A 27200-nucleotide genomic window follows, 5' to 3' on the forward strand; every position below is an offset into this window, starting at 1 on the left:
TCCCTTGGAGAGCGTGCCTATAAACTTCGAAGCTGAGATAGAGCTGGGCCAGGTGGAATCCGTTCGCAGGTCAATTGTGCCTTCTTATACGGTGATGTGCGTTTTGGTAACGCAATAATGAGACATGAATGACGTTATGTTGCGCGTTTTGTTGTGCAAGGAGAACGCGGCTGCATTTTTTTTTTGCACGTGCTGTACGCCATTGCCATTTGCCAACCGTGAAGGATCAGAATCCTTATATATAGTCGGCTATACGTGTAATAAGCATTCAGCTTCTTCAGCCGTCTAGCAGGCTGTGTGTCGACAATCTGCTGAAGATGACAGCCACGATGATGATTGCTGGAGGGTCGAAAATTCAGCTTGTTAGTACATTGTCGGAAACTTTCGAACAGCGCTAAACGACGGAGCAACAAACACAACTCATGGGCGCAGGCTAACAACAAACGTTATATTCAGCGCCCATGCATTTGTCTTTCTTTGTCCAGTCGTTTATCGCTGTTAGAAAGTTGCCGATGGTAGGACGATGAACATAAGCCGAAAACAGGTTTGGGGATGAGAAGAAAAATCCGCAAATAATTTTATGTTGCACAAAATAGACGTACACCGACCGTCTTTTTTTTTTCGGCCGCAAAATAAACACGCAGATAGCTATACTATATAGAAAAGCAATGGAATCGCCGCAGCTATAACTACAAGGGGCGCGATGTGTCCTTACAAGGAATTCGCACCTCCCAAAATTTTTCTGTTGAAGTAACGGGTCGCCCCCCTGTATAGGCGACCCGGGCGCGGGGGAGGACGTGTCAAAAGGTGTCGCGCGCGCATGGCGGGACACTATAACGACATTCCTCGAGGATCAGGCGATCCTCTTGACGACCCCCATGAAGAGCAGCAGGGACAGCTCCCGGTGCAGCACGTAGAAGATGAACGGCCTGTTCACCACGAACGGGATGGTGGTGCGTACCGTGCTGGTCCGGCGCACGCGCGCCTTGGTCTTCGTTCCCTCCTTCTTCAGGCAGCTGGTCTTGGGCTGCGCCGCGGCGCTGGGCGGCGTGGCGCTGCCGCTGCCGCGCCGCCGCGTCGCCGCCTCGACGGCCTCGGCGATGGCGGACGCGGCCAGCGGCGACTCCTCGTTGCTGCCGCGGCTCGCCGTGCTGCTGCGGCGTCGCGCCAGCGCCGAAGCTGCGAAGGGTTTTTTCGAGTCGTCGTAATCGAAACGGTTTCGAGGAGCGCACGCGCGCGCGCGCGCCGCGCTGCTCGCCCAACCACATGGCCCAACCACATGGAGCGCCCAACCACATGGAGCAGACGGACTTCATGGGGCGCCGGTCGGCGTCGCGCTGCGTCGTCTGCCGTAAAGCCCCGTAAACTTCGTAAAGTACTGCCACGCTTTGAGGAATGCCGCCTCCTCCCCGCGCGCTCTGGCCGAGGCCGACGCCGCGTCGCTATTGGCCTAATAGCATCACGTGGGCGCTCGCGCCGTGCATCAGCGCCATTTTTGCTCGAGAAGCGTCTACGGAGTGGCGAGGAGCGTATGTTGGCGCCGTTGCTACGCTCGAGCAGTGTAGGCGGCGCCTTGGTCGAAGAGGGAGCGTGAAAGAGAGGAGAAACGAGGAGGAGTGAAGCCAGAGGAGGAGAGTGTCAATACTTTGCGAAGTTTAAGGGGTTTTAGTCTGCCGGGGATCGAAAGGCGTGAACGCGAGGTATGGCGGGATTCGCGTTCGCGAGGTATAGCGGGTGACACGGGACTAATTGTTGCTTTCCGCGTTTCTACTAAGCGCGTCTGTAAGTGTCAGCATCCTATGCCGGGAGAGCTGAGTTCCAAGCGCTCCCTAACTTCCTATCTCTGTCCTTCTTTGCGTCCCTTCTCCTTTTCCCACACTGCTGACCGACACGACAGTTACGGTAAAGTCAGCCAGGCTTTTATGTTCGTTTCTTTCTCAACTAATCTCTCTGTCTCTCGTCCGGCGTACGCCGGCCGGATTTCATATACTTGCGAGCGCCCCCTTCGGGCGCGTGTGGGCGCTGTGATCTGGCGCGAGCGGGCGTCGATGCGAGCATCGCCCCCGTCGTGGCGTTGCCCTTGACGACGCCGGCCGGCGCCGACGTCGCATAATCCGTCGTAAACTTGTTCCTTGTGGTTGGGACTTAAGAAACCGCGTCTACGACTACGCGTGCACTCCGTTTCACACATATAACAAGGCAAACGCTACGATGGTTAGAGAGACTAACCCTCCGTGGTGGTTTAGCGGGTGTTGCAGTACTAAGCACGAAGGTCGCAGGATCGAATCCCGGCCGCGTTTCGACGGGGGCGAAATGCGAAAAAACGCCGGTGTCCTGTGCATGGCATCGGGAGAGCACGTTAAAGAACCCCAGGTGGTCCGAATTTCCGGAGTCCCCCACTACGGCATGCCTCTTTGTTAGGTCGCGGTTCTGTCACGTTAAAACCCCGTAGTTTAATTATAATTTTTTTAGAGAGAGACCTATATCTCACTGCTCGCACTTCGCGACCAAGAAATAGTGTGTCACGTACGAAAGAAGTACATAAATGTGTACGACGTATCGCCCGATGCAATACTGTCTCATTTTTTTAATGTCGCAAAATGTGAACTATAGTCTTACATAAAAAAATGGCAGTGGCTTAGGTAAGGTTAAGCCCAGGATGCGAAGCATAGTAGCCTTTATTTTAGTTGTTGAACCACTGTTTAGCCTGGTGAACTGCTGTTGCTTGGCTATATTTGGTTCGGCTAGACGAAGAAACAACTCATGCATTACTGCTTCGCCTTCAAGAGTGGAACGCGACAGCGTTCCCGTCGACCCGCCAAGGGGTGTAAGACAATGGGCTACAGGGCAGCGACTACGCGCCCCGCATTGGACGCGGTGAGCGTCGAGCAAAGCAGCGTTCGGCGCGGCAACGAAATGTGCGCCTGAGCAAGAGACGCACGCCTTAGAAACAGCTCGTTTCTAAGGCAACACCGCATTCACTAGAGGCGCTTTTGTACCGCTTTGAAGCATCGTACTCGTGGCTCAGTGGTAGCGTCTCCGTCCCACACTCCGGAGACCCTGGTTCGATTCCCACCCAGCCCGTCTTGCAAGAGTTGAGCCAAAGCCACTTCTCTGTCGTGACGTCACGGTGTCACGTGGTTTCAAGGCGACACCGCCGCGCCTGAGGAGCTGGGTTGAGCTCTCGTAATATGCTTCGCATAAAATGTCTTGCACATCTGGAACTATTTACCACTCGAGATAGCGCACGTCGTATGCTGGGAGCACGAATGGGCACAAATAATGAGTGACTCGATGTGCAACCTCATACGTGCACGACTTGTAGTAAGCTGTAATACGTGAACTGCACACACACACACACACACACACACATATATATATATATATATATATATATATATATATATATATATATATATATATATATATATAGTAATTCTGCATAGTTAGATGAAATCAGAAATGACTGCACTCCGCGGCTGCGCGCGACGCGTGACCTTTTACAGCTGCGAAAAAAATGCGCGACTATCGAGAAGTCTATGATCGCGATCTATATAGTTGCGTATTTCCGAACCCTGCCTATAGCTCCCAAGTGTGAAGCGTATGGTCGTGTACCCGTGTACCAACAAGACGTCAGACAAATTTCCGCCAACGGCTTTCCTTAGGTTTCCGGAGGTGAAGGTCTTCCAGCACCCTTATGGAAGACAGCTGTACATGTAAAGACACGTCGTCGAACGGGTTGGGCGGTTTCCATACACGCGTGTTCTCCACTTTAACCCGACAATGCCGGAACGCCATTAAAGACATTAATTAAAATCAGATTACGAGGCACGTGGTAGCGGTCGACATCCCCGTTTAGTTTTTAACCACCTGGCATTTTCTTTAACGTGGCGGAGGGGGGAAGGCTTAAGAAGAGAGCAGATTGGGTGAGGGAGCAAACGCGAGTTAGCGACATCTTAGTTGAAATCAAGAAAAAGAAGTGGGCATATGGGCAAGGCATGTAATAGGGAGGGAAGATAACGGATGGTCATTAAGGGTTACGGACTGGATTCCAAGGGAAGGGAAGCGTAGCAGGGGGCGGCAGTAAGTTAGGTGGGCGGACGAGATTAAGTAAGAAGTTTGCAGGCACAACATGGCCACAATTAGCACATGACCGGGGTAGTTGGAGAAGTATGGGACAGGCCTTTGCCCTGCAGTGGGCGTAGCCAGGATGATGATGTTGTTGTTGTTGATGATGATGATGATGATGATGATGATCGATGATGCAGAAACTGAAGTTTAACCTCTCCGTCGGCTCGAAGTGCAGCGCGAATGCATTCGTGGAGTTTATCCCGAGAGTTCCGAACCTCCTCGAGAAATCCACAGGCGCCATCTTAGCCGGAACGTTTAATCGAAGCTCAATCAGCCGTTCCTTTGTTACCGAGCAAGACAAGCGGGGACGTTGGTGCCAACGTTTGCCTTTTTCTCATGCAACTGCAGCCGATTAATGGCGATAAAAAAATAATGACATTAATAATAAACAAGAAGAACGCAGCTTCGTCCGAACGGCGAAGTATCGATAGCAACGTACACTGTAAAATAATTTACACCCTTAGTGAAAAAGGGTGTAAATGTGTCTATAACTCACACCCTTAGGGTGTCCGTTACATAAATCCCACCCTATAGCGGTGTGAGTTTTAGAAACAGTTACACCCTTTTTACTTTTAAGAGTGTAAATTATTTTACAGTGTATTAGACAATTACACGAAATAAGGCACACGTAAGCTTTATGGGTCAGTTGCAGTAAACATTCGCCAACTAATTAACTGAGCATGGACAGATGTCGCTCGCTGACCGCTACACTGCAGCGCACGCTGTCACAGCAGTGCAGCGTCGCGAGGAACACCGGCGCCCAAAAAGTGAACGCAGCTCGACTTCACTTTTCAACTGCACCACGTGTCTGAAACTTGAGATCACGTGACCTCCGACGCTATACAGGCGCGCGAGGAAAGAGTGCGCGCGTGAAGCCACCAGCCATCCTGATAAGCCTTGCCGTTCCATGCAGTGTAAAATAATTTACACCCTAAAAAGTGAAAAAAAGGGTGTAAATGTGTTTATAACTCACAGCCTTAGGGTATCATCTATATAACGGACACCCTAAGGGTGTGAGTTATAAACACGTTTACACCCCTTTTTCACTTTTTAGGGTGTAAATTATTTTACAGTGTTATAGCGTGGCACCTGCCGCGGTCACCTTCAAGTATACATGGTAAAAATAATTTATGCCCTTAAAAGTGAAAAAGGGTGTAAATGTCTCTTCACTCACACCCTTAGACTCTCCGTTATATAAATCACACCCTAACGGTGGGAGTTTATTTACACATTTACACGTTTTCCACTTTTTTAAGGGTGCAAATTATTTTGCAGTGAATCGCGCGCGGACAGCGGTGCGCACTTACAGACCCACAGGGTTGCCAGGTCATCGGGGAAAAAAATGTAGCCGAGAAATTCCGAGAAGTAGCCGAAAAATGTCGCCAACTGTGGCAAAAGATTTATTCGACAGCCAGAAACGTAGCCACGGTGCGGTGAACCAATAATTTACATTTTTTTTCCTTTTTTGACGCAAAACGAAAAACGGAAAGGCCAAAAAGACCTCTAGTCTTCTGCCGCACGGATGGCAGACGGGAACAACAGAGCAAAACGAAAGTTATCACGTATGGTTGCATCACAATTTACCATAATGACTATAGCTGACATTCTTTGACAATTTCCAACGCAGACTTGCCTGCCGTCGCATAGCCGAAGGGGTTATGGGGTTGCTGTTACGTTTCTTTCCGCTCGCACGGTATATATTTATCGATGCGTGAGAAAATAAAATCCATAGTTTAAAGTGAAGCGCTGTGTCTGTGTATCTGTTTCTTTCTTCGTCCTCGTCCAGTCGCGCTTATACACTCTACCATGGAAGGGGTGTCGCCAGTTTCAGGACAGTCCAACTAGCTGCGCGCCATACAAGCACCACCTGCAGTGACTTCTCTCCAGACGTTCCCGTGCAAACTATGACGTCACACACGTTCTACTCCCCCTGGTATACAGTCTCAAGCGCCTTTAAAGAACACGCATAGACACTGGCACCTGTACTGTCATGGCTGCCACGACGCGTTTTTGGTTGTTGCAGTCGCTTCCGGCGCCATTCGCTATACCGAGGTAATCGTGGGGCAGTAGGATGTGAACACCGCGTACATGCTGTTTCCGTCCAGGGCAGCACTCAAAAGCGTCGTATTTGAGATTAGGTAATTGCTGTTATTCAGAGAGAGCTGCTGTACGCCACCTATTAGAGAAACTCAATGGGCATCTTCAATTATTCGTCCACGACAGGCCCGGGCTGCCCGAGGCGGTGATTTCAGCCAATGAGCGTCGCGTATGAAGTGCCTCGGGCAGCCGTGGACAGCCCGGGAGGAGAAGTCGAAAAGGCCCTCTAGCCATATGGCAGCTATATATATTTTGTAGGAGAATGCCAGCAAACTTGAAAGTAGAAAAATCGAGAAGCAGACAATGACAAAGCGACAGGAAGGTGGCTGGTCTTTGTCTGCTTCTCGAATTTTCTACTTTCGAGTTTGCTGGTATTCTCCTGGTATAACCATCTACCAACTAGCCCAACAAGCCGCTCTCATATATTTTTAGCTCCCGAATTTTTCTTCCGCCGCTTGGAAAACACAAAAGCATGACCTTTGAGATCTGGCTTTTGGCGCCGTTTCTTCGAGGGAGCCGTCGAAAGGAGTGCGATTTGTACACTACCTGTAACAATTTACCACCGCCACTAGAGAGCAGCCAAGTCGCCACCAACGATTCCTGGTCGCCAGGAGCCTCTAAATGTAGCTAATTGGGCTTGAAGTCGCCAAAACCGGGCAACATTTGGCACTGCTAGAGAACATGCTAGCGACGGGAGACGCACGCTCCATCGCCATACACTCTAAGAACAGTTTACACCCTTTGGCTTGCCCCTTCTGCCACACAAAAATAATCGTCATCTGCCTTGATGCGTTTCCTTTCTTTATCGCTGCGAGCCCGGAACTTTCCAGTAACGAACGGCGTTATCAGCATAGAACAGTTTACACCCTTTGGAGTGCCTCTTCTGATAACGCGCGTGCCGTTCGTCACTGGAAAGTTCCGGGCTCGCAGCGATAAAGAAAGGAAACGCATCAAGGCAGATGACGATTATTTTTGTGGGGCAGAAGGGGCAAGCCAAAGGGTGTAAACTGTTCTTAGAGTGTACACTGTACCATCGCGCGACCTCGCCGTATGCTGCGCCCAACGTTGCCAGACTAGGTTTGCTCCGCCCGCGGGAAGACTGCGCGCATCAATCCGCATGCCTTTCTTGGCTCACCTTCGCCTGCTTCACTGTAAAAAAATTTACACCCTTTGGGGCGTATCTTGTCCCACAACAATACACTCTTAAAACGGTTGCACCCTTTGGGGTGTATATTTGTCCCACAACAATAATCGTCATCTGCCTTGCTTGCGTTTCCTTTCTTGAAAACTCGGCGCTCGCTACTTTCCTGTCGAGAACGCTGCGTCACACCGATAAGGCGCATGCCGTTCGTGAGTGGAAAGTACCGGGCTCGTAGCGTTAAAGAAAGGAAACGCGGGCAGCTCGGATGACGATTATTGTTGTGGGACAAGATACGCCCCAAAAGGTATAAATGTTTCTAAGAGTGTTGCGGGACAAATATACACCCCAAAGGGTGCAACCGTTTTAAGAGTGTTGTGCTCGCACCGTGCAGCATGCGGCCGGCACCCGAGCCGCCCACATTCCCCTCGCACTGCGGACTTTTAACGCGACAGCGTTAAGGAGCTCGTGTCGCAGAAAAGCCGGTGTCGTCGGCGTCAGTGTCGGTGTCGGCGGCGTTGGCCGTGAGCGATAAATCTCAGCAGGCACTCCATGAATAAAAAACAACTTGCAAGATGGGCTGGGTGGGAATCGAACCAGGGTCTCCGGAGTGTGAGACGGAGACTCTACCACTCAGCCACGAGTTCGATGCTTCAAAGCCGTACAAAAGCGCCTTTAGTGAACGTGGTGTTGCCTTAGAAACGAGCTGTTTCTAAGGCTCAGGCGTGCGTCGCTTGCTCAGGCGCACATTTCGTTGTCGCGCCGAACGCTGTGTATTATTCGAAGCATCACGGCAGCGGCGAAAATTCGCGTGTCCGAATGATTTCTGACGCAGTAAACAGTTCGAGCACTAATCGATTAACCGGAAAGTTAATCGATCAATCGAGCAGCCCTATGGTCGGTTCGACTATACGTGGTCGTGCAAACTGCGTCCGAGAAGTGTTGCGGCGGGTTCGAACAGTCCGAGCAGCGCTATGCCATTCCGACGCGTCGCCCGACGCATCCGGACGGTTTGACTGCTCGCGGATTGCTATGGCGAACCGTTTGCGACTTGTCGAAAATATTTCGAAACCTCGATGGAGGCCGTGTTACGATTAGTGTGCTTGTAGAAAAGAGCGCTACAAAGACGCGGATTAAAGGAGGAACATGTACGACGGACAAGACGCCTTGTCCGTCGTACATGTTCCTCTTTTAATCCGCTTCTTCGTACAGCGCTCTTTTCTTCAAGTATATGCAAAACCACCTCGCCCACATCAAGCTTCTGCTACGATTAGTGGCGCGAAGAATTTGTTAGGCCCACGTGTTTCGCGCTTCACATTTATTGCGATGGCAATTATTTAGACAGTATATCTGATATCTTAGTTGAAATCAAGAAAAAGAAATGGGCATGTGCTGGACATGTAATGAGGAGGGAAGATAACCGATGGTCATTAAGGGTTACGGACTGGATTCCAAGGGAAGGGAAGCGTAGCAGAGGGCGGCAGAAAGTTAGGTGGGCGGATGAGATTAAGAAGTTTGCAGGGACAACATGGACACAGTTAGTACATGACCGGGGTAGTTGGAGAAGTATGGGAGAGGCCTTTGCCCTGCAGTGGGCGTAATCAGCATGATGATGATGATATACGGGCGAATTTCCGCCGTCGCCGTCGTGTTCCGTATCAATTACAAGTGCCAGGAGGGTGAGCGGCCTGCATGCCGTGTGCTGAGGATGCGAGGGTGAACTTGAGAAGGATGGGCAGCTCGATGCGCGCATGACGCTCGATTGCAGCGTGACCTCCGACATTCGGAGTGTGGCATGCATCATACCGCGCTCCCTAGTGTCGGAGGTCACGTGATCGAGCGCGCGCTACCGGGGAGGAGGACACGTTTCCTCGTAGCTGGCGGCCGTGGCTGCGCATGCGCGGCTGTCCGCGCGCCTCTAGGTGGCAGGTCGTCTGCGCCGGGCGCCAAGGTTCGGGTCGAGCCGTGATGGCTGATGGCTTCGTTCGCGCTGTCTCCGGGTGAAACTACAGCGTTGAATGTCGCGTAATCTGAGTTTCGGAGACGTGGAACAGTTGAAACGGTGAAGCGAGAAGAGGCAGCACGAGGTGTTCGCTACCCGCTGCCCGGCGCGCTTCCCATCGCGCCAGCATTGCGACCGCAAGGGTTCGCGGTAATCGGTAGTGATTTCTGTTCGTGTTTGTCTGTGCGTTGCGGTGACATCGTGACTCTCTAATTAGTAATTAAGCGACTGTTTATGCCGCAGTTTATAGGGCCTATGAATCTACGAACCTCGCTTCGTGTCCATATAATGCTTGGCTGTCGCTATCAATCAATGCTTCCCGCCTGTCGGGCGAAACTGCGACTTTCTTTTATGCGAAGCATATTACTAGAGCTCAACCCAGCTCCTCAGGCGCGGCGGTGTCGCCTTCAATACCACGTGACACCGTGACGTCACGACAGAGGAGAAACGGGGCTCCAACTCGCGCCGTCGCTCGCGGCGTCGCCCCCCGCATCGGACGCGGTGAGCGTCGAGCAACGCAGCGTTCGGCGCGACAACGAAATGTGCGCCTGCAAGCGCCACACGCCTGAGCCGACGCCGACGACACCGGCTTTTCTGCGACACGAGCTCCTTAACGCTGTCGCGTTAAAATGAAGGCTAGTATGCTTCGCATCCTGGGCTTAACCTTAGCTAAGCCACAGTCATTTTTTTTCCTTATTCGCAATGCGACGTTTATTGTGGGGTTAGTGTGACAGCCGGTATATAGGTATACGCGAGAGTGCCAAACCTGCGCGCACCTGGGGGCGGACTGAGCTCTTCCTCGGGCGACCGGCTGGCGGCGTCGGGCGGCGAGGAGTCCCCCGTGGAACAGAACGAGTAGCGGCGCGGCTTCCTCGGGTCGTTGACCATGTCGGCGACCGCGTGGTGGACCCACTCCGTGGCGTGCATGTTCACCCCGTCGCCGAACATCCCGGACAGGTTGGCCCGCTGCGACATCGGTGGCGGCCGTCAGCGAAGGCGTACGTACCACCTGACCCTTCCGTCGCGTACACACGACTCTATATAGCCACGCCAACGACGCATTCCACAAGTCGGGGTTGCCGTCGAGTTCCGACAGTTCGAGCAGTCGTATTTTGGAAGGGCCTTCCGAAGGATGGAGACGGACATACGTAATCCGAGTCCATTAGTAAGTATATATATATATATATATAGTCATATAATGAGAAGCCAACAAACACTGACACAAAGAACAACATAGGGGAAATTGCATGTGCTTAATAAATGAAATAAAGTAATGATAAATTAATGGAAATTAAAGTGGATGAAAAAACAACTTGCCGCAGGTGGGAACCGAACCCACAACCTTCGCATTTCGCGTGCGATGCTCTACCAATTGAGCTACCGCGGCGCTGTTTCCCCATCCACTTTCTTGGGTATTTATGTGTACTAGTATATATATATATATATATATATATATATATATATATATATATATATATATATATATATATATATAGTGTATTTGCTATTCTATTCGAGAATTCGCTATTCGAAGTTGTAGAATATTCGTTTCTGTTCCAATAATAGGTCGGCGAACTCACTCATGAGTGGACTCGCTCAGACTCGGACCGACCGTTCAGTGAGTGTGAGTTCGAGTCCGAACGAGTCCGGCTGCGTAGAATTTTGGCGAGTTTGAATCCGAGTGAGCCCCGCAGAGTCTAGAAGCATGTTTGAGCTTGAGTTCTGGTGTGCCCGGCTGAGTAGAATTCTAGTGAGTGTGAGTCCTAGTGAGCCGTTAAGGAAAACAAAACAAAAAAAAAATTGTGAAGCGGGGGGAGTCTGAGTTACACTTCCGTTCATTTTGCCGACCTGTGGTTCCAATACTTGTGAGGGTAACAACCGCCGCCGTCTACCAGGAGAGAACGAGGTATGCAAGTGACGGACCAGTTCATACGCGAATCCGTGAGCGCAGAAATCGATAAAACAAATTTCGTGAGGCTGCATATGGCAAGCCACGCTTATTTAACGACTGGAAATATCTGTGCACAGCAATTTCCAGTCGTGAAGCAAGCGTGGATTGCCATATACGCAGCCTTACGAAATTTGTCTTCTCGATTTATACACGCAAAAGAACGTATTATTTGGCCAAGCTCACCATGTTCGAATTCCTTTAAAGCAATGTGTGGGGCTATGGAAGCCCCTAAATAAAAAAAAAAACATTTTATTTAGTTTATTGATGGGCTTTAAGTGTTGTAGCTCACTTAACAAGGAAAAAAAACCTATATACTACGTGCTTGCGGTGACGCGCTGTTGCTTTGGGTCATTAGCTGTCATCATCCTGGTGAACCAAATACGATTATTCGCATTTCAGTTGTTTTTAATGCACAAGTCTCTCGGTTGTTAAACGCATATGCGTATGAAGTAATGTAAATAACGTCCCCCCCCACCATTTCTTTCCTTTTTTTTTTGCGTTCATCGCACGATACAATGGACAATTAGCTTCTTGATCGTGTACGATTTTCCGTGCAACAAAAGAACACCAGGCAGCATGACGTGTTTTCTACGTGACCTGTCGCAGCATATATATATATATATATATATATATTGTGACTGCCCTGTGACTCGGCGTGAAATAAACAAAACTAATAAGTATCCTGCCTGTATTGACGCATTTCAGAGTTCATTCCCCATATCTGCACGTTTTATGAACGTGTACAGACAATTATATTGTATATGATTGACTCCCGTTTACGGCTGCCTCCTTTTCCCTTTTTTCCCCATTTGTTTCCCTGCCTCGAAGTGCTTGGTCTTAGCACATTTGCATATGCTTTCTTTACTGTGTCTTGTGTATTGCATTTTTTTTTTGAAGTGCACCTCCAGTGCAAAGGCTCCGTAGCTTTGCCTGGACACTATATGATAAATGTTTGATTGATTCATTTATTAATATTCCCTTATTAATTAAAAAATTAAATTATGGGGTTTTTACGTGCCCAAACCACTTTCTGATTATGAGGCACGCCGTAGTGGAGGACTCCGGAAATTTCGACCACCTGGGGTTCTCTAACGTGTACCTAAATCTAAGTACACGGGTGTTTTCGCATTTCGCCCCCGTCGACATGCGGCCGCCGTGGCCGGGATTCGATCCCGCGACCTCGTGCTCAGCAGCCCGACACCATAGCCACTGGCAACCACGGAGGGTCTTCCCTTATTACGTCGATCGTGCGGTGTTGACGAGAGTTCTTGAAATAAGCGATCTCGGTGTGCCTTCTTTTTTTTTTTAGTACTGTACGTTAAGCTTTTCCGCCCACTCTTAGCCCGCACAGCATCACGTGACTTGCGCACGCTCAGGTCCGTGTTCAGACTTAAGAGAGATTTGCGCACCCCACTTTTCCCTCCTCGAATATTTTACGTCCATCTGTTTCCCGTCACTTGATTGCGCATCAGTGGTGTGCGCTTTAAATAGCCTCTTAATTCTAGCGCGTTCCGATAAAGTTCGCGAGTATACATAAACATCGTTTTCTGACCTCGTGCACCAACAACCTTTTCTATGGCCTGGATTAATTAAGGGAAGATGAGACGTCCACCCAATCGTAGCAATTGCTTCAAAAAGTAACCTATGCGGATTCCTCGAAAGAAAAGCCTCGCAGATGAAGAAAAATTCGTCCTGGTCCGGGACCACGATGTCTCATTTTCCCGTAATTACTTCTCTCCACCTTGCGGGCTTCCGCAGAACTATTACGTCATAGAATGGATAGCCATCTTACACTTCCATCGTCTGTAGCTGCAGAACTAGTCGTGCCGGCGTCTTTCTCTTTTTTTTTTATGCAAAGTCATTCGTGGAATTATGGCATGCTCGGATCTACTATATAGATTGAGTTTCACAGCTGGTTCCGCAGAAGGCTACCAAGGAACACACTCTTATTGATCTCTTATTAGATTTACGCAATTTTTAAAGATCGCCTGTGGCAGGTGGCATAATTCTTGTCGTTGAGCTGGATTACTTGAAGAGAGGGACGTTAATATCACATGCAATGGATATCCATATTCAACTAATCAACGAAAATTACCTAATTAACTTTTTAATTTACGACACCTACCTTTACGCCTTTAGCCTTTACGACACATATTGCAATTTACGAATTGTAGCCGGTTGATTTTGCAAGACGCGTCCACTTGAAACAAATTATCCGGGGTGACGCCGATTTGGAGATATTTCCCAAAGTGTGGAACGAAATACGTGGACGTACCAGTTACTTTTGTGCTTGAATGCATAAAAGAGTGTTTTGTTACAAAAGCAAGTGAACCAACAGTGCATTTCTTCCGGCGAGCTTGTTGGCGCATATCTCCAAACTAGCATCATTCTGGAAATTAATTCCAAGTGGATACGTCTGACAAACTCGCTGGCTACGATTCGTTAATTGCGATATGTGGTGTAACGTAAATAATTAGCGAATTGATTTGCGATGTTTTTTGTTAATTCGTTGAATAGGTCTTTCGATTTGTCGCGCAACTAATGTCCGCCTCTCTGAACAATCCAGATAAAGGACTAGAATTATGCTATGTTCCAACTGTATATATATATATATATATTTAATTCCATAAAATTTAAGAGATGATCACCCCCTATGTATAGCCCTTCCACTTCTTGCGTCTTCCAGCAGGTGCTCGCATCTCCACAAATTAAAAAAAAAAATCTTTGCAACCGTCGCTTTCTCCATCTTCATATATCTTTCAAAACGTGTGTCGCCTTCTGTCTGTTCCGAGCTTTGCACTTTTCTCTGGAGCCTTCTTTCTATAGCGGCGCTTCTCTCCCGACTTCCCAGTTTCCCTCTCCCTCCTTACATGTTCTCCGTCTCTCAAGATGACTGGCCCTTGCGCCATAAAACACCACATATCATCATATCATCATCCGTCTCCCAATTGTGTGCTGTTGCTGTGAAGTTGTTCATTACGTAGCCGTTGGTCCTGTTCATTCCTTTTTTTTTCTTTCCATTTTATCGCATAACTGTTGGCCGTAGTTGTTTTACACTTTTACCTCTGTTGTATTTGTTTTTCTGTGCGCCAGCACCCAGAACGACCCCGTCAGGAAGTTAATCACTTCCTTTTGCCCTAACCCGGGGGCAATACCTTGTATTGTAAAATAAAAGAATGAGTATTATTATTACTACTACTACTACTACTACTACTACTACTACTACTACTACTACTACTACTACTACTACTCAGCACCGACAGCTAACGTGACAGCTGTGTCATTTAAGAGTTGCGTGCGTATGGGACTCCCTCTCCGTGTCCGAGATGTGAACGTTGCGTGTCCAGCGTCATTTTTGTACGGTGACGAGCAGACTGCGTGACTTGTTGTTCCGGGGTTGATCCTTTCGGAGTGGCGCTGTCCTGGCTCTCCACACAACAAGAACCGCGGCGCTTCTTTTTGTTTGTTTATCTTCTCAGAGGGCGGAAAAGATGAAAGAAAAGCAAAGTGGCATAAAGCTTGGCGATTTCGAAATTACCCCCGCCATGCAGCCGCGGAGTGCGAGCGCGTGAGCCTCCTTCCTTTATTATACGCTCCCCGGGGACGAAAAGGCCTAACGAAAGTCACGAACTCTTCCGTCAATATTTGCGCCTGCGGGACGGTAAACACGTGATCGCACTGTGGCATGCGCGCCCATGGGCTAACATGTTTAGAGTGCTGTAGCGCGGGCCGCTTCCAAGTTTTTGGAAGCGCAGTTCAACGTTACGCTTTAACGGGAAGCTGCTTAGCCGGTGGAACATGAACCTACAAAAAAAAAGAAAACATGCGTCCTTTTTGTCGTAAATATGATTGGCTAAAACACGTACGTGTGAATTTGTCTCCAGCTTCGGATCTTACAGCAACTCGCGGCGTAAGCTTTCTTTTTTTCACCGCCAGTGCTGAATAAACGATCAGCTCTATACAATGCGTGCCTCCGGTAATGTACTGCGTGTCCCAGCTAATGTTAGCCAAGCAGTTCAACGCAACAAAAGAAAAAAAAAGACGGTACAAAACACAAAGATCTTCGGCGTTTGGTCGTCAGAAGTGAATGTGACCACCGAACACTGTAGGTGTTGAGATCGTATTGACACGTGTACTCATCTTTATCGGGCGACCACGTTTCGCCGCCTAACAAATGTTATCGCACAGCGCGGGACGCGCCTGCATGTATCCGAAGTTTCTGGAAAGTTATCGATGCTTCTACCCGGCTGTCTGTTGTCGCCGAACCTTGTGTTGTCTGATTTCATCGCCTGGCGCGAATGGTGTAGAACTTTGTGGAAGGCACGCGGGTCCGAACGATTAGTCTGGAACATTCGACGACTGCTGTATAAAAGCCGACGCGCTTGACCCGCTGATCAGATTTTCGACGATCGCCGACCGTGTTCGCCGCTATCGTTGTGCTATAAGTGTAGCCTGTTTTTGTGGGCACAGGTTCGCCCAATAAAAGTTAGTTTTGTCTTTCACAGTATTTGCTACTGTGTTCTTCAACGTCACCACCGCGTGACAGTATCTTGCATTGTGTTTCTCAAATATTTTTCTTTCTTTATTTTCTTTTTTCCGTTGGCTAACGTTAGCTGGGACGCTCTGTAGAGAGCCAAGACGCCTCCAATAGATTGAGCTTGACGTTCTGAGACAACAAACATCTTGCATACGAAAGACTGTCGTGTAAGCGCCGGCAACACGGATTAAATTTCGCCACTCGTATTTTATTATGTTTTAATTACTGTTTTTCAAAGATCTACTTAAAAATAAGTGCACGAATGCTTTAAAATTTTATCCCTATCGGCGCGGGAGGCCTCTTAGACTTCCTGCGTACGCCCAGTGCACCTCTGACACGGAAATGTTTCAGCCGAAAATTAGGCGGCCACGCATTGCATCAAAGATTCTTTTTTAAATAAAAGACTGTTTTAGTGCCGCTTATTGGTGCCCGGAAGAATAGGTGTCGGTTATTTTGGACGCAGCGAAACACGCCAGAGGCTGCACATGTATATCGCAATGTTTATGGTAACGCCGGATGCGATCCGTTTACAATGAACCGTGGCCGCTGCATTCTACAGCGAAGCTGTCTGTGGCTAGAGTCCTGGGATTCCTTCGTGGCGTAACGTCGACAGAAAACTATCATCATCAGTGGCTCACGCACCCAAATGCAAGGGCTCATGCATCCGTAAAGGCAGAGGCTACAAAGCACTCGGCATCCCCCACTGTGGGTATGTGCCACGGCCACTCAGGACAACAACAACAACAACAACGTGAAGTGAACAGTGCATGCCATTCTTTGGAATTACGCATACAACATACAGGACAGCATACGCCTCAATAGAGAAGAAACACAAAACAAGCGCCCCAACCACGTGCACGATCGATGACAAGGCGCTCCTGGGCCTGCATTTTTGATTTTTGATTCGGCCCTAGTGTGCTTGGTTCCCAGTAGGTTTTAATCGACGCGCACTTATTCGCGGGCTTTTGTCCAATCGCCGCGTTCACATTTTTTCTCCCCATGCGATCGCGCGACTTCACTCGCTGTCAGTCGAGCGCTTGTAATACAAACGCCTCTACAACGAAATTAACTGTATAAAGAGGGAATAATTCTGTCCCGGTTGTATTGTGAACTGCGCGGCGCGCGACCTTTGTACAACGAAGCAACCGGTATAACGAATTACTCTGGAGGCCCCAAGCGCTTCGTTGTGAAGGCGTTCGACTTGCATCGCAACGTACACGTTTGTCGTCTCCATTGCGACGCGCATATCAGAGTGCGGCAGCCGCGCGCACGTTGCAGTACACCGAGACGCTCGAGTACTACCGACAAAGTCGCCATAACTACCCCCCTCCTCATCCTTCGCTTAATAGGGCAGATGCCGCTGTCTGCCGGCAACTGCAGACCAATTCCTTTCCTTGTCTCCACATGCTACATATCTCTCAACCCACCCTCTACCCTTCCTATCGTCCCCACTGTGGGGCCGAACCCACGGTGTACCACTCCACGTGGGAATGCCCTAACCCTTCAGGTGTTCCTCCTATACCCAACCCTACCCTTTCCTCTTGGGAGACTGCGCTGCTCAGCGCAAGCCAGCAGGAACAGCAGCGGCTGATCCAGCGGGCACGCGAAGTCGCGCATGGCAATGGAGCCCTGGACTGAGGGCCCCACTCATCGAGGAAATTTTAACGCGATAGCGTTAAGGAGCTCGTGTCGCAGAAAAGCCGGTGTCTCCGGCGTCGGTGTCGGTGGCGTTGGCCGTGAGCGATAAATCCCAGCAGGCACTTACTGAATAAAAAACAACTTGCAAGATGGGCTGGGTGGGAATAGAACCAGGGTCTCCGGAGTGTGAGACGGAGTCGCAACCACTGAGCCACGAGTTTTCTACTTGCTTTGCGAAATAAATGTGTACTCTCTCTCTTGCCGTCGCATTTTAGAAGAGCGTTCGCTGAGCGCGCCGCGATGGCGCGGCCGCGGAAGGCACTAAATGTTACCGCGACATGGTCACGTGTTGCGGCCGACAGTCTTGGCATTTAACGTGTTTGCGCTGTGCTCATCCAGGCCATTGTGTTCAACGGCATGGGGGCTTGTGCTGAGGTGGTAGTGCTTTCTTTCCAAACTATTACCGACGACGCAACTTAGCATATCATCCTTTCTTTAACGCACATGTCCATAGCACACCCCTGTAGTCATCGCCTTAAATTTGGAATACATAAACAATATTTTGCGCAATTTACAGCGAACTGCTTTTGGGCCTTTCTACAGCCGCGTTATGCCCAACCTTGGTAAACCATCGCTCCGTTGGCGACGTCAATAGAGAGCTTTAGATTAGGGGACGCAAGCGGCTTGCGCACGCAAGAACTAGGGGCGGCGGTACTGCGCATGCGCTGACACCTACGGTAGTGTCCGCGCATGCGCAGTAGCGTCGCCCCTAGTTCTTGCGTGCGCAAGCCGCTTGCTTCCCTAAACTAAAACTCTTTAATATTACTGGGTTGTCGCTCTTTGGCCGTATATCAGGGTCTTGTGCCCCAATATGCGAAAACACCGCCAACACCACCATCGTCATCTTTGTTTCATCCATGCGTCCAGCTATATGTAACTACTGGCTTGGCGCTCTGTGGCCATATAGCTCGCTCCTGTGCCGCAAAACGCCAAATCACAATCATCATCGTTTCCTTCACGCATCCCCCCCTCAGCGCGCACCTCGCTGAAGAGGTCGTCCAGGCCCATGTAGTACAGTATGGACTCCAGCCGCAGGCCCATGTCCAGCTTGAGCCTGGGCAGGCACAGCTCCACGTCCGGCGTGCGCGTCATGCGCTTCGGCAGGTCCAGCAGCTTGTCCAAGTTCTGGCGCTCCTCCAGCACGTGGAAGTCGTGGCGCTGGTGCGGCATCACGATCACCAGCGACGTCTTGTCGCCCTGCGGCCACGAGATCGAGGAACACCGACGCGCGGGGGCGGCAGCGTCGGTATACATACGCAGGCGTGCGCTGTTATGCCCGTTAATAACAACGCACGAATTCGTTCTTTCATTTTTTTTTTCGGTTGCTGAATTTTCGGAAGATACCAGCAACAGGATTTCGGTGCGGTTGCATCATACTTCGATCGTACTTTCTTTCTTTCTTTCATCTTACTTTTTGTACTCGAAATTATAGGAATGACGGTGCCCGTCTGTCGTGCGATTTTTTGTTTTTCTCAATTATACCGTGCTTTCACGCTAACTTGCTCTATGTTCATTATACGATTCCTCGAGAGCCGTTTATTTCCTTATATTGTGAGCTTTAACACACTGCTAATATCTTGCATAAGGTCTCATAATAATAATAATAATAATAATAATAATAATAATAATAATAATAATAATGATGATGATACCTTAATTTTCCATCCCAAGGATGTGGGAGGGGGAGAGAAAAAGTTACATATCCAGCTTGACGGGCTCTCGCCTCCCCAATAAATAAATGCACTCATAAATACACGTAAATAAGTTGTCCAATACCTGTATATCTGCAACGGTTGTAAACTGCTGACGCACGGGGGAATGCCCTCGGAGCTGCGTTCTCGGCCGATTCCTTTTCGGAGACACGACAACTTTCGCGAGCTTTTTCGTAAACCGGCGCGATATACGCGGCTGCGTCCTCGAGGCTACACTACACCGTTCCTGGCACAGTGCCAGGCGCGCCGCTTTGGGCACAGTGCCTGGAATAGTGTTGCCCGTGTAGAGACACTGACGTCTCCAGTGCCGCGCCGAGTCGCGACGAGATCTCGCGAGAGTGATCGTATCCGGCCCAAGGGTGATCGACCGTGAACATTTCTCTCTTGTGCTGCGACGCGAGGCAAGTATGCTTTGACTTGTGCGTACATTGCAGGCATACCGTTTACGGAATACCGCGTACGTAGACACGAGCTGCCTCCCTCTCCCTCCCCTTCTTTCTCCCCTCCCTGATGTTGTAGTGGTTATTCCAACCAGAGAAAGTAGAGCTGCTGTTGTTACGTCCGACCGCATTCTACTTTGCCTCTGGTGCAAGAAGTCGACAGCAAGTTAATCGTTGAGATACAGTGCTTGCTTATGTGGTCCTACGACGAGAACATTCGTGTGTATACCGCACAAAGACGCTTCAAACACGTTGTGATTGAACAAAGTGTTACAGCCATAGCTATAGGACAACGCTTTCGGCGCTGCTTCTGCCGTCCACGTAGTAAGTCTCTGGTGTGTTCCGGCGTTCCGTAAAGGGTAATATACTGACAAGCTCTCCAAGGACAATAGCAAATTGGACAAATTGGTACTAATTCGTGTTAATAATAATAATATTTGGGGTTTTACGTGCCAAAACCACTTTCTGATTATGAGGCACGCCGTAGTGGAGGACTCCGGAAATTTCGACCACCTGGGGTTCTTTAACGTGCACCTAAATCTAAGCACACGGGTGTTTTCGCATTTCGCCCCCATCGAAATGCGGCCGCCGTGGCCACTAATTCGTGTTGCAAAAGTGTATAGGCGAAAACCTATACGCAGAATGAAAGAAAGACACAGAACGACATGACAAAGCACCGACTTTCGACTGAAGGAACCGAAGTTACGTTCTAACCGCACGACTCAAAACAGGCAAAGGGAGAGAGAGAGAGAGAGAGAGAGAGAGAGAGAAATCTTGTCGCTATCGTGCGGGGGTGCTGCAACGGCGCGCGAACATTGATGTAACAGCGCGTTGAACGATAAACGAGATCACCGCTAAAAAAAAGTAGAAAAAGCGTGTAGGTCTGGCAGGTGACCCCGACCTTCTGTATGACCTCCACGGCGGTGAAGCACAGGTCTCGGTCGACGATGTAGCCGTACTCGTCGATGCGCGCCACCATCTCGACCTCGACCTCGCTGCCTTCCTCGTCCTCGTTGGTGGCGTGGAACTCGTGGCGCCGCAGCTCGGTCTCGTAGAACGGGTCCGTCCACATGGCGCGGAACTGCACCCCGTTCACGATGCACAGGCGCGTCGCTGACGTCACCGAGCCGGGGGTCAGGATCTGCGAGGCGGTCAGCGGGGCACTGTGGTGGCTAGACGTCACCATATCTATGGAGAAACGAGCGATTCCTTCCCCGCGTCAAAGACCAAAAGGGGCGCCGAAGAGCACAGCAAAAACGCAGTTTAGGCTGTGTAAAGAGGTCGGTAGAGCGTGAGGTTCTTGATCTTTGGGTTGTAAGTTCGAGGCTCGTGTTGGACGCCAGTGGTGAGAAGTCCAGGGTCCGAAACCCGAGAGCCTGTTTTGAGCCACGTATGTGCCGGTCTTGTGCCTCAGTATAACGAAGAAAGGAACGTTAAGTCGCATATCCAGTTAAGTCGCATATGCTAGTCTACATACTGCATATGCTACTTTATATACTTTTCGGTTTCAATTTCGCAATTACGTGTGCTCTAAGTTCGTAACTATAATTCACCGAAAGATGTTTTTTTTTTCCTGCTAATATCCACCCAGCCGCGTAGCACCTACCTGCAGAAACGGCGCGAGCATAATGAGTAAGGAGTTGTTGCGCGAAAGCAAGACGGTATGTATAATGACCGTGGAAAACCTGCAGTTTGATTCGACCCACCTCCTTGACCTGGTGGTCGGTGTGCTCGCGCACCCAGCTGTTGATTTGGCGGCGCACCATCTCCGAGTCCTCGACGAAGTCCACCTCGTGCACGGTGCCGCCGTAGACGCGTCGCACCGTCGCCCAGTACTCGTCCGTCGGCCGGTAGCCGAGGCGCACGAACGCGCCCGTCGCCAGCCGCAGCTCCACCTGGCGAGGGTTTTGTTCAGACGAAAAAAAAAATGGCTGAAGGCTTAGCTTGGTTAAGCCTGGAAGATTGCGAAAACAATACCCTTGGCTGCGCCTTGGTTCGGCTGATGGTGTGGACATGGTTGCCCTTTGTTAAACTTATGGCTATACATCATCCGACATAGCGCAAGGCAGCGCGCCGACCACTGCGAGGAGCCGAGCTGTAGCCCCATTTATCCTCCTAGCGTGACGTCACACCAGCGAGCGCCCTCTCTCGGTAGCGCCCCAGCAGCGGCGCGCAAGGCTTCGCCTCCACCATCGATGCCGCGAGCTGGGGCCCCGTCTCTCGGTATGGCGTGACGTCACACGGTCACGTGACGCGCATCTGTGGAAGGAGCCGCCACGACCACCGATGGGCCGAAAGTGCGAGCAGTATTGCTTTCGCAATAAAAAAAAATCACGCGGAAATTCTCCTCTGGGAGTCGTCTACGTACGTGCGTACATAAGCATTGTGCCACTCGCTCATCTCTACGCAGCCCGCGGTGTCGTTATCGATGTTGCGAAACTTGATCCGGCGAGTACGATCGACAACGCAAGATGCGTCCACTTGAAACGAATTATCCGGGGTTACACTTATTCCGAGATATTTTCCAAAGTGTGGAACGAAATACACGGGCGTGGCAGTTACTTTTGTGCTTGAATGCATAAAAGAGCGTCTTGTTACGAAAGCAAGTGGACCAACAGGGCATTTATTACGGCGGGTTTGATGGCGCATATCTCCAAACTAGCGCCATTCAGGGTGTTCATTCCAAGTGGATGCGTCTGACAAACTTGCCGGCCACCATTCGTAAATTGCAATATGTGACGTAATATGCGCAATATGTGCACATATGTGCAATATTGATATGCAGTATTAATATGTGCAATATGTGGCTGCGCGGCGATACGAACTGGTGCGGACGGTGCCGCAATTAAGGAGCACTGATGACGCAATCGAAGTGCTGCAGCTAGCGACGCCAGGTGCACTAAATATAGCAATGACAGTGCCAGCCCAGCCAGCTGCACAACATTTCCGGGCTTTTATTTCACTTTTCCTTACTATTTATACATTTCAATTACACAAGGCAGTTATTGAAGTGACACTCAAGCGAAACAATAAATCATGTTAGTCTGATAAAGAATTCCGTTGTCCTTACTTACGCTATAATAGGTCGCTTATTAGAAGATAAAATGAAGCTCGAAGTTTCGTTTTTTTTTATTTCACGCCGAAACCCCCTAGTCCGTACGTCAGTGTGACGTCACGGATTTCATTCAAATTATTTTTTCGTATTTGATACGCGTTGGCTCAGCAAAGTTTCGCGAAACTTGCCATGTTCGGTTTTTGACTCGTTTAGAACGTGACGTTCTAAAGGAACTTTAGGAATCTTTAGCGCTAAAGAATTAACTGGACCCTATGCGCGACGCTGTCAAAATTCATGACGTCACGATTGGATGGTGCGGGAGCTTCAAGGCGGCGTCGCCACCAGTCCTTTGTGTTTTTCGTTCTTCTTTTCTGGCTTACCAAGCGTATTTTTGATATTCTGGAAGAGCAATAATTTACCGATACATAATAAATCACTTTTCTCTTTACTGTCCCTTTTAATGCCATTAGCATTCTTAAAACATGTGTTCGTCAACTTTGGCGTGCTGCTGTTGTCTGCCTATCTAGTCCACGTCTTTCTCACACATAGTGCACGTGACTTGAATGCGAAAGCATAGTGACTTCTCTTAGTTATCACCTTAAGTTAAACCTCTACCTTAATCCACCTTGCCCCTATTCGTACCAACCTTAAGCAACATCAATCCGCCTTAATCCACTTCAGTCCACCTTAATCCAATGTTGGGATTGGGCCAGCTTGGTTTTTTGGGTGTCGGCCACGGCGTCCGTCCGACGCCGTGGCTGTTCACCGTGGGATTTCGCCTTGCGAACAGCAGCAGGCCCAGCGTCGGCAACGCGACGTCATCAGTTGGTCACGTGGGTTTGCTTACCATGGGATGTCCGGCCGGACGCTCGCCGGATCTTTCGCATCGTGGGGAATGTAAGGCCTTAAAAAAATTACGTGTCCGAACGATAAAAGTGAGAACGCGCGCTCTTCTAGCAGACAATTAGAATAAAAGTTCTTCGCCTAAAAAAAAAAATAGAGACGTCCGTGCACATACTGTCGCAGTTCATTCGAAGTCAGCAGGACTGGCTGCGGTTAGGAGGCCGCGTACAACGAAGCTTTCCTTGTGGCGTTCGAAGATATAGACGCTGTGGGGTGTGGGCTTGTTTGTGCAATCAGCCCGCTCAGCCTACTTCCCTCACTACCTATGGTAGAGGTATCGTCAGCAGTACACGGTGCATCGCTACACTGCTTGAGGGCTGACCGCATTAACGTCGACAGCTATACCTGTTCCTCTAGTATTTTTTCCCCTATAGATATTGCTCTGTTTGGCTTCATTACTTTTTTCAGCAACTGTAAAAAAAAATGTCGAGCCCCGTGTATCACGTTATCCTTGTACTCCAAAATAGTTTTCTATTTTTTCAGTAATTTTGGCCTTTATTATAGAAACAGACTTCTGTGCTTGAAAGCGGTTACCAGAGGGTGCTGCAACTGCGAAGAGGGTAGAGGGGGGCGGGGAGCGGGCAGGAGTTCCAAGCTGTACGTTGCAGGCGTGGTTGCAGGTCGAGCCGCGGGCGCTGAAGCACGGAAAGGGCGGGAACTTGGCGAAAAAAGTGGGGAGGAGCGAAAGCCACCTCATCGAGCTGTCGAAAACACGCGCGATAGAGAAGCAGCAGGTGCCTTTCTTTCCCTTTTTCTTCTTTTTTTTCTTTTCTTCTTTTTTTCTTTTCTTTCTTATTTTGTTCTTTATTCGAGGAGGGAACTGAAACGTTTACCACGATGCGCGTCGGTGCGCGCACTTGAGCTTTTTGTTAGAGAAATGGGGGGGGGGGGAGCACAAGCCGTGGCGCCATCTTCCGGGAGCGCGCCTCTGACGTGGTATGAGGGATAACACGGTGCGATTCTCGTAGTTTTTTCACTCGGTGCTCAAACGAACCACCGTGCGGTTCGTGTGAGACACTCGCAGAACTGTCCCGGAGGGGCAGTTTGCAACGACCACCGCGCGGAGGCCCTCCGGGACAGTTCTGTATGTGTCTTGAAAACAAGGGCAGTTTGTGATGGCAATACGATTGGTCCTTGGCTTACCACAAGCATGGAACAATACGCACGCAGTTTCATATCTATCCCTGTGATAATCTCCTGTCGGGTATTTCTTCGCGCCCAACGCTGTCAGAATGAGTACAATAGTTTTCAACTATAGGCTTCCGTCGTCGGACGAAAAGTTAGAGCTCCGCTGTCGTGCTCTATAAACTTTTTGTAAGGCGCTGACAGTAGGGGTGCTACCTCGCGACAAACAAGCACCCTTAAGACAGGAAACGTTTTTACAGTGTGGGGAAGCTTCCTTGGCGTTGTTAAAAGCTTAGTTCTTAGCCGGCTCCCCTCGTTTCGAAGCAACTGAGGCGGCGGCAGCTGTACCCACGTGATCCCTTATGCTACGTCACGTCGGCAGGGTCGAATTTCGATGGGGGCGCGAGAAACAAGAACGCCCGTGTGGCGTGCAACGCGTGCACGTTGAAGAACCGCAAGTGGTGGTGGAAATTAATCGGAGCCCACCCACTACAGTGTACCTCATAATCACATCGAGGTTCTGGAACGTAAACACCCCCGAATTCCATCTTTTTTTGTTCTTTCAAATTTTCATTTTTTTTTCTGAACCGACCTATACGATTCCCTCAAGCCCTTTCACTTGGCTGGTGCAGATGCCAGTGTCAAGTACAAGGAGCACCTTTTTTTTTTGCTTGCTTCTCTCGACAAAATGGCTGCATACAGGGACGTCCCCTTTTTCTCTTAATATCGTAGAAGAATATCTTGCGCTTACCGCGTATACTGCTTTGTTCGTGCCCAAATTTCGCAGCATTTTATGATCCGGATCGTCCAGTATAGTAATTGCAGTGTTATACTTGCATGGTTTTAAGAAAAAATAAAGCTAAATTGCCTTCGTCTGCGGCACTTTCGGATGCACCCACGAGCAAGTGATGGAACGTAATCCCGAAGGGCCTTACTTTGCCGGGTTGCAGGTAACGGAAACGATACTGCAGCCGCCACGTTCTAAAGCTTCAATATAGCTGGCGCAAGGGTGCGGACGAAAGCAAATTCAGTTTTTCGCTCTTTAATAATGAGGCAAAGAACAGTGCGAAGTGTTATATCGAACTATTGGTACCACAATATGTCACCTCATTGCAATATTTGCGCAACAGTGTATAAGCGCATGATGTCTGCTCCACGATTTCAAGAGAGAAAGACCCTGCGTACAAGCCCTCCCACCCCCTTCTAAAGCTAGTACAGCACAACAGGGAAAGGATGAAACAACCCGAGCCGGCCAGATGAAGGAACAGAGCGCTCTGTTCCTTCATCTGGCCGGCTCGGCTTCTTTCTTCCTTTCTCTGCTGCGCTGCACCAGCTTTAGAATGCAATGTACCAACTCGCCCAATCCTCAACCCTAGCGAACTCCCACCCCTGCTGTGTCTTCAGCTGGCAACCTGGGACATCATCCGGGGCTCTAGGCACGTGACGTTTACGTCATGGACCTCACATATATCCCCGCGCGGAGCGAACAATAAACGTTCCATTTTCTACATCCGCCATGTTACTACATCCGCCATTTTCTACATCCGCCATGTTGTGCTACGGCGCGACATATCAACCCCCCGACGCCCTCGCCTCGCAAGGGTGCACTCGCTCACCTCCCCGCTCTCGTTCCTCAGCTGTCGGATGAGGTCGACCATCTCGCGCTGGGTCTCGAACAGCCCCCGGTCGATGTGCATGAGCCGCATGATCTCCTCGGCGGTGGCGTCGCGGGCGCCGGCCAGCGTCATGGACAGGCCCGCGGCCAGGGCGTACGGCGAGAAGAACATGTTCTCCAGCGGCTTGGCGTTCGTGTACCGGCAGTAGACGTCCAGGCCCAGGCTGTTGCAGCAGTTCACCGCGAGCCGCACGTTGTCCAGCCGGCCCGGCATCGCTCTCCTCCCGGCAAACGTCGATCCTCCTCCGCCTGCGCCCGCCCCGTCCCGCGCCGATGTCACGTGACCGACTTGCGCGCGTGTCAGGTCACGATGGGGATGACCCGAAATGTCGCGGCGCGTGCCCGCCGAGATAATGTTGGTTGCGCAAAGGTCAATGAGAACTTGAAAAAAGAAAATTGTAGTATAGTGTCGCCCCCTGTCAGATCTATGCGTCATCGCACATGTATGTTTTGTAGTCGTTTAGCTAGATGGTGCACCCCCCTTCTGTCATGTGACGAACATTGGACCAATCGGGAGGTGCCATCTGGCGTGTGAAGCCTTTATTAGCAATAAACGGCCGAGGGTGGCCGAGTCTTCGTTCCGGTTTTCATCGGGAGCAGTTCGCTCCAAGTCTCCTTCACTGCGCCGGCGCTAGCCGCGCGTTCGCTGGTCGGGGCCCCCCGCTTGCCTGCCGCTGCCGACACAACAAAAATGTATTGATAAGTAAACTGATCGCGATTGAAATGAAGGAATGTG

General features: G+C 50.0%; 2 protein-coding genes and 1 non-coding gene across 3 annotated transcripts in view; 1 reads left to right on the forward strand and 2 right to left on the reverse strand.

Moving 5' to 3' along the window:
* The window catches only part of Hers (Histone gene-specific Epigenetic Repressor in late S phase), a 302932-nt gene that overhangs the window by 20675 nt on the left and 255057 nt on the right, over positions 1 to 27200 (forward strand). The gene's annotated exons all lie outside the window — the stretch shown is intronic.
* Positions 546 to 26766, reverse strand: LOC139047381 (ipis-1-like). The gene is made up of 6 exons (XM_070521207.1): positions 26406 to 26766; positions 21413 to 21601; positions 20608 to 20847; positions 18536 to 18751; positions 10145 to 10334; positions 546 to 1179 (listed from the first exon to the last, which is right to left on the reverse strand). The coding sequence occupies exons 1-6, from the start codon at positions 26676 to 26678 to the stop codon at positions 854 to 856; spliced, it is 1434 nt and encodes a 477-aa protein (XP_070377308.1). The 5' UTR covers positions 26679 to 26766; the 3' UTR covers positions 546 to 853.
* Positions 10683 to 10755, reverse strand: TRNAS-CGA (transfer RNA serine (anticodon CGA)). Its single transcript has one exon. It is a non-coding gene; the product is annotated as a tRNA-Ser (tRNA).

Source organism: Dermacentor albipictus, chromosome 7, assembly GCF_038994185.2.
Source record: "Dermacentor albipictus isolate Rhodes 1998 colony chromosome 7, USDA_Dalb.pri_finalv2, whole genome shotgun sequence".
NCBI lineage: Eukaryota > Metazoa > Arthropoda > Arachnida > Ixodida > Ixodidae > Dermacentor > Dermacentor albipictus.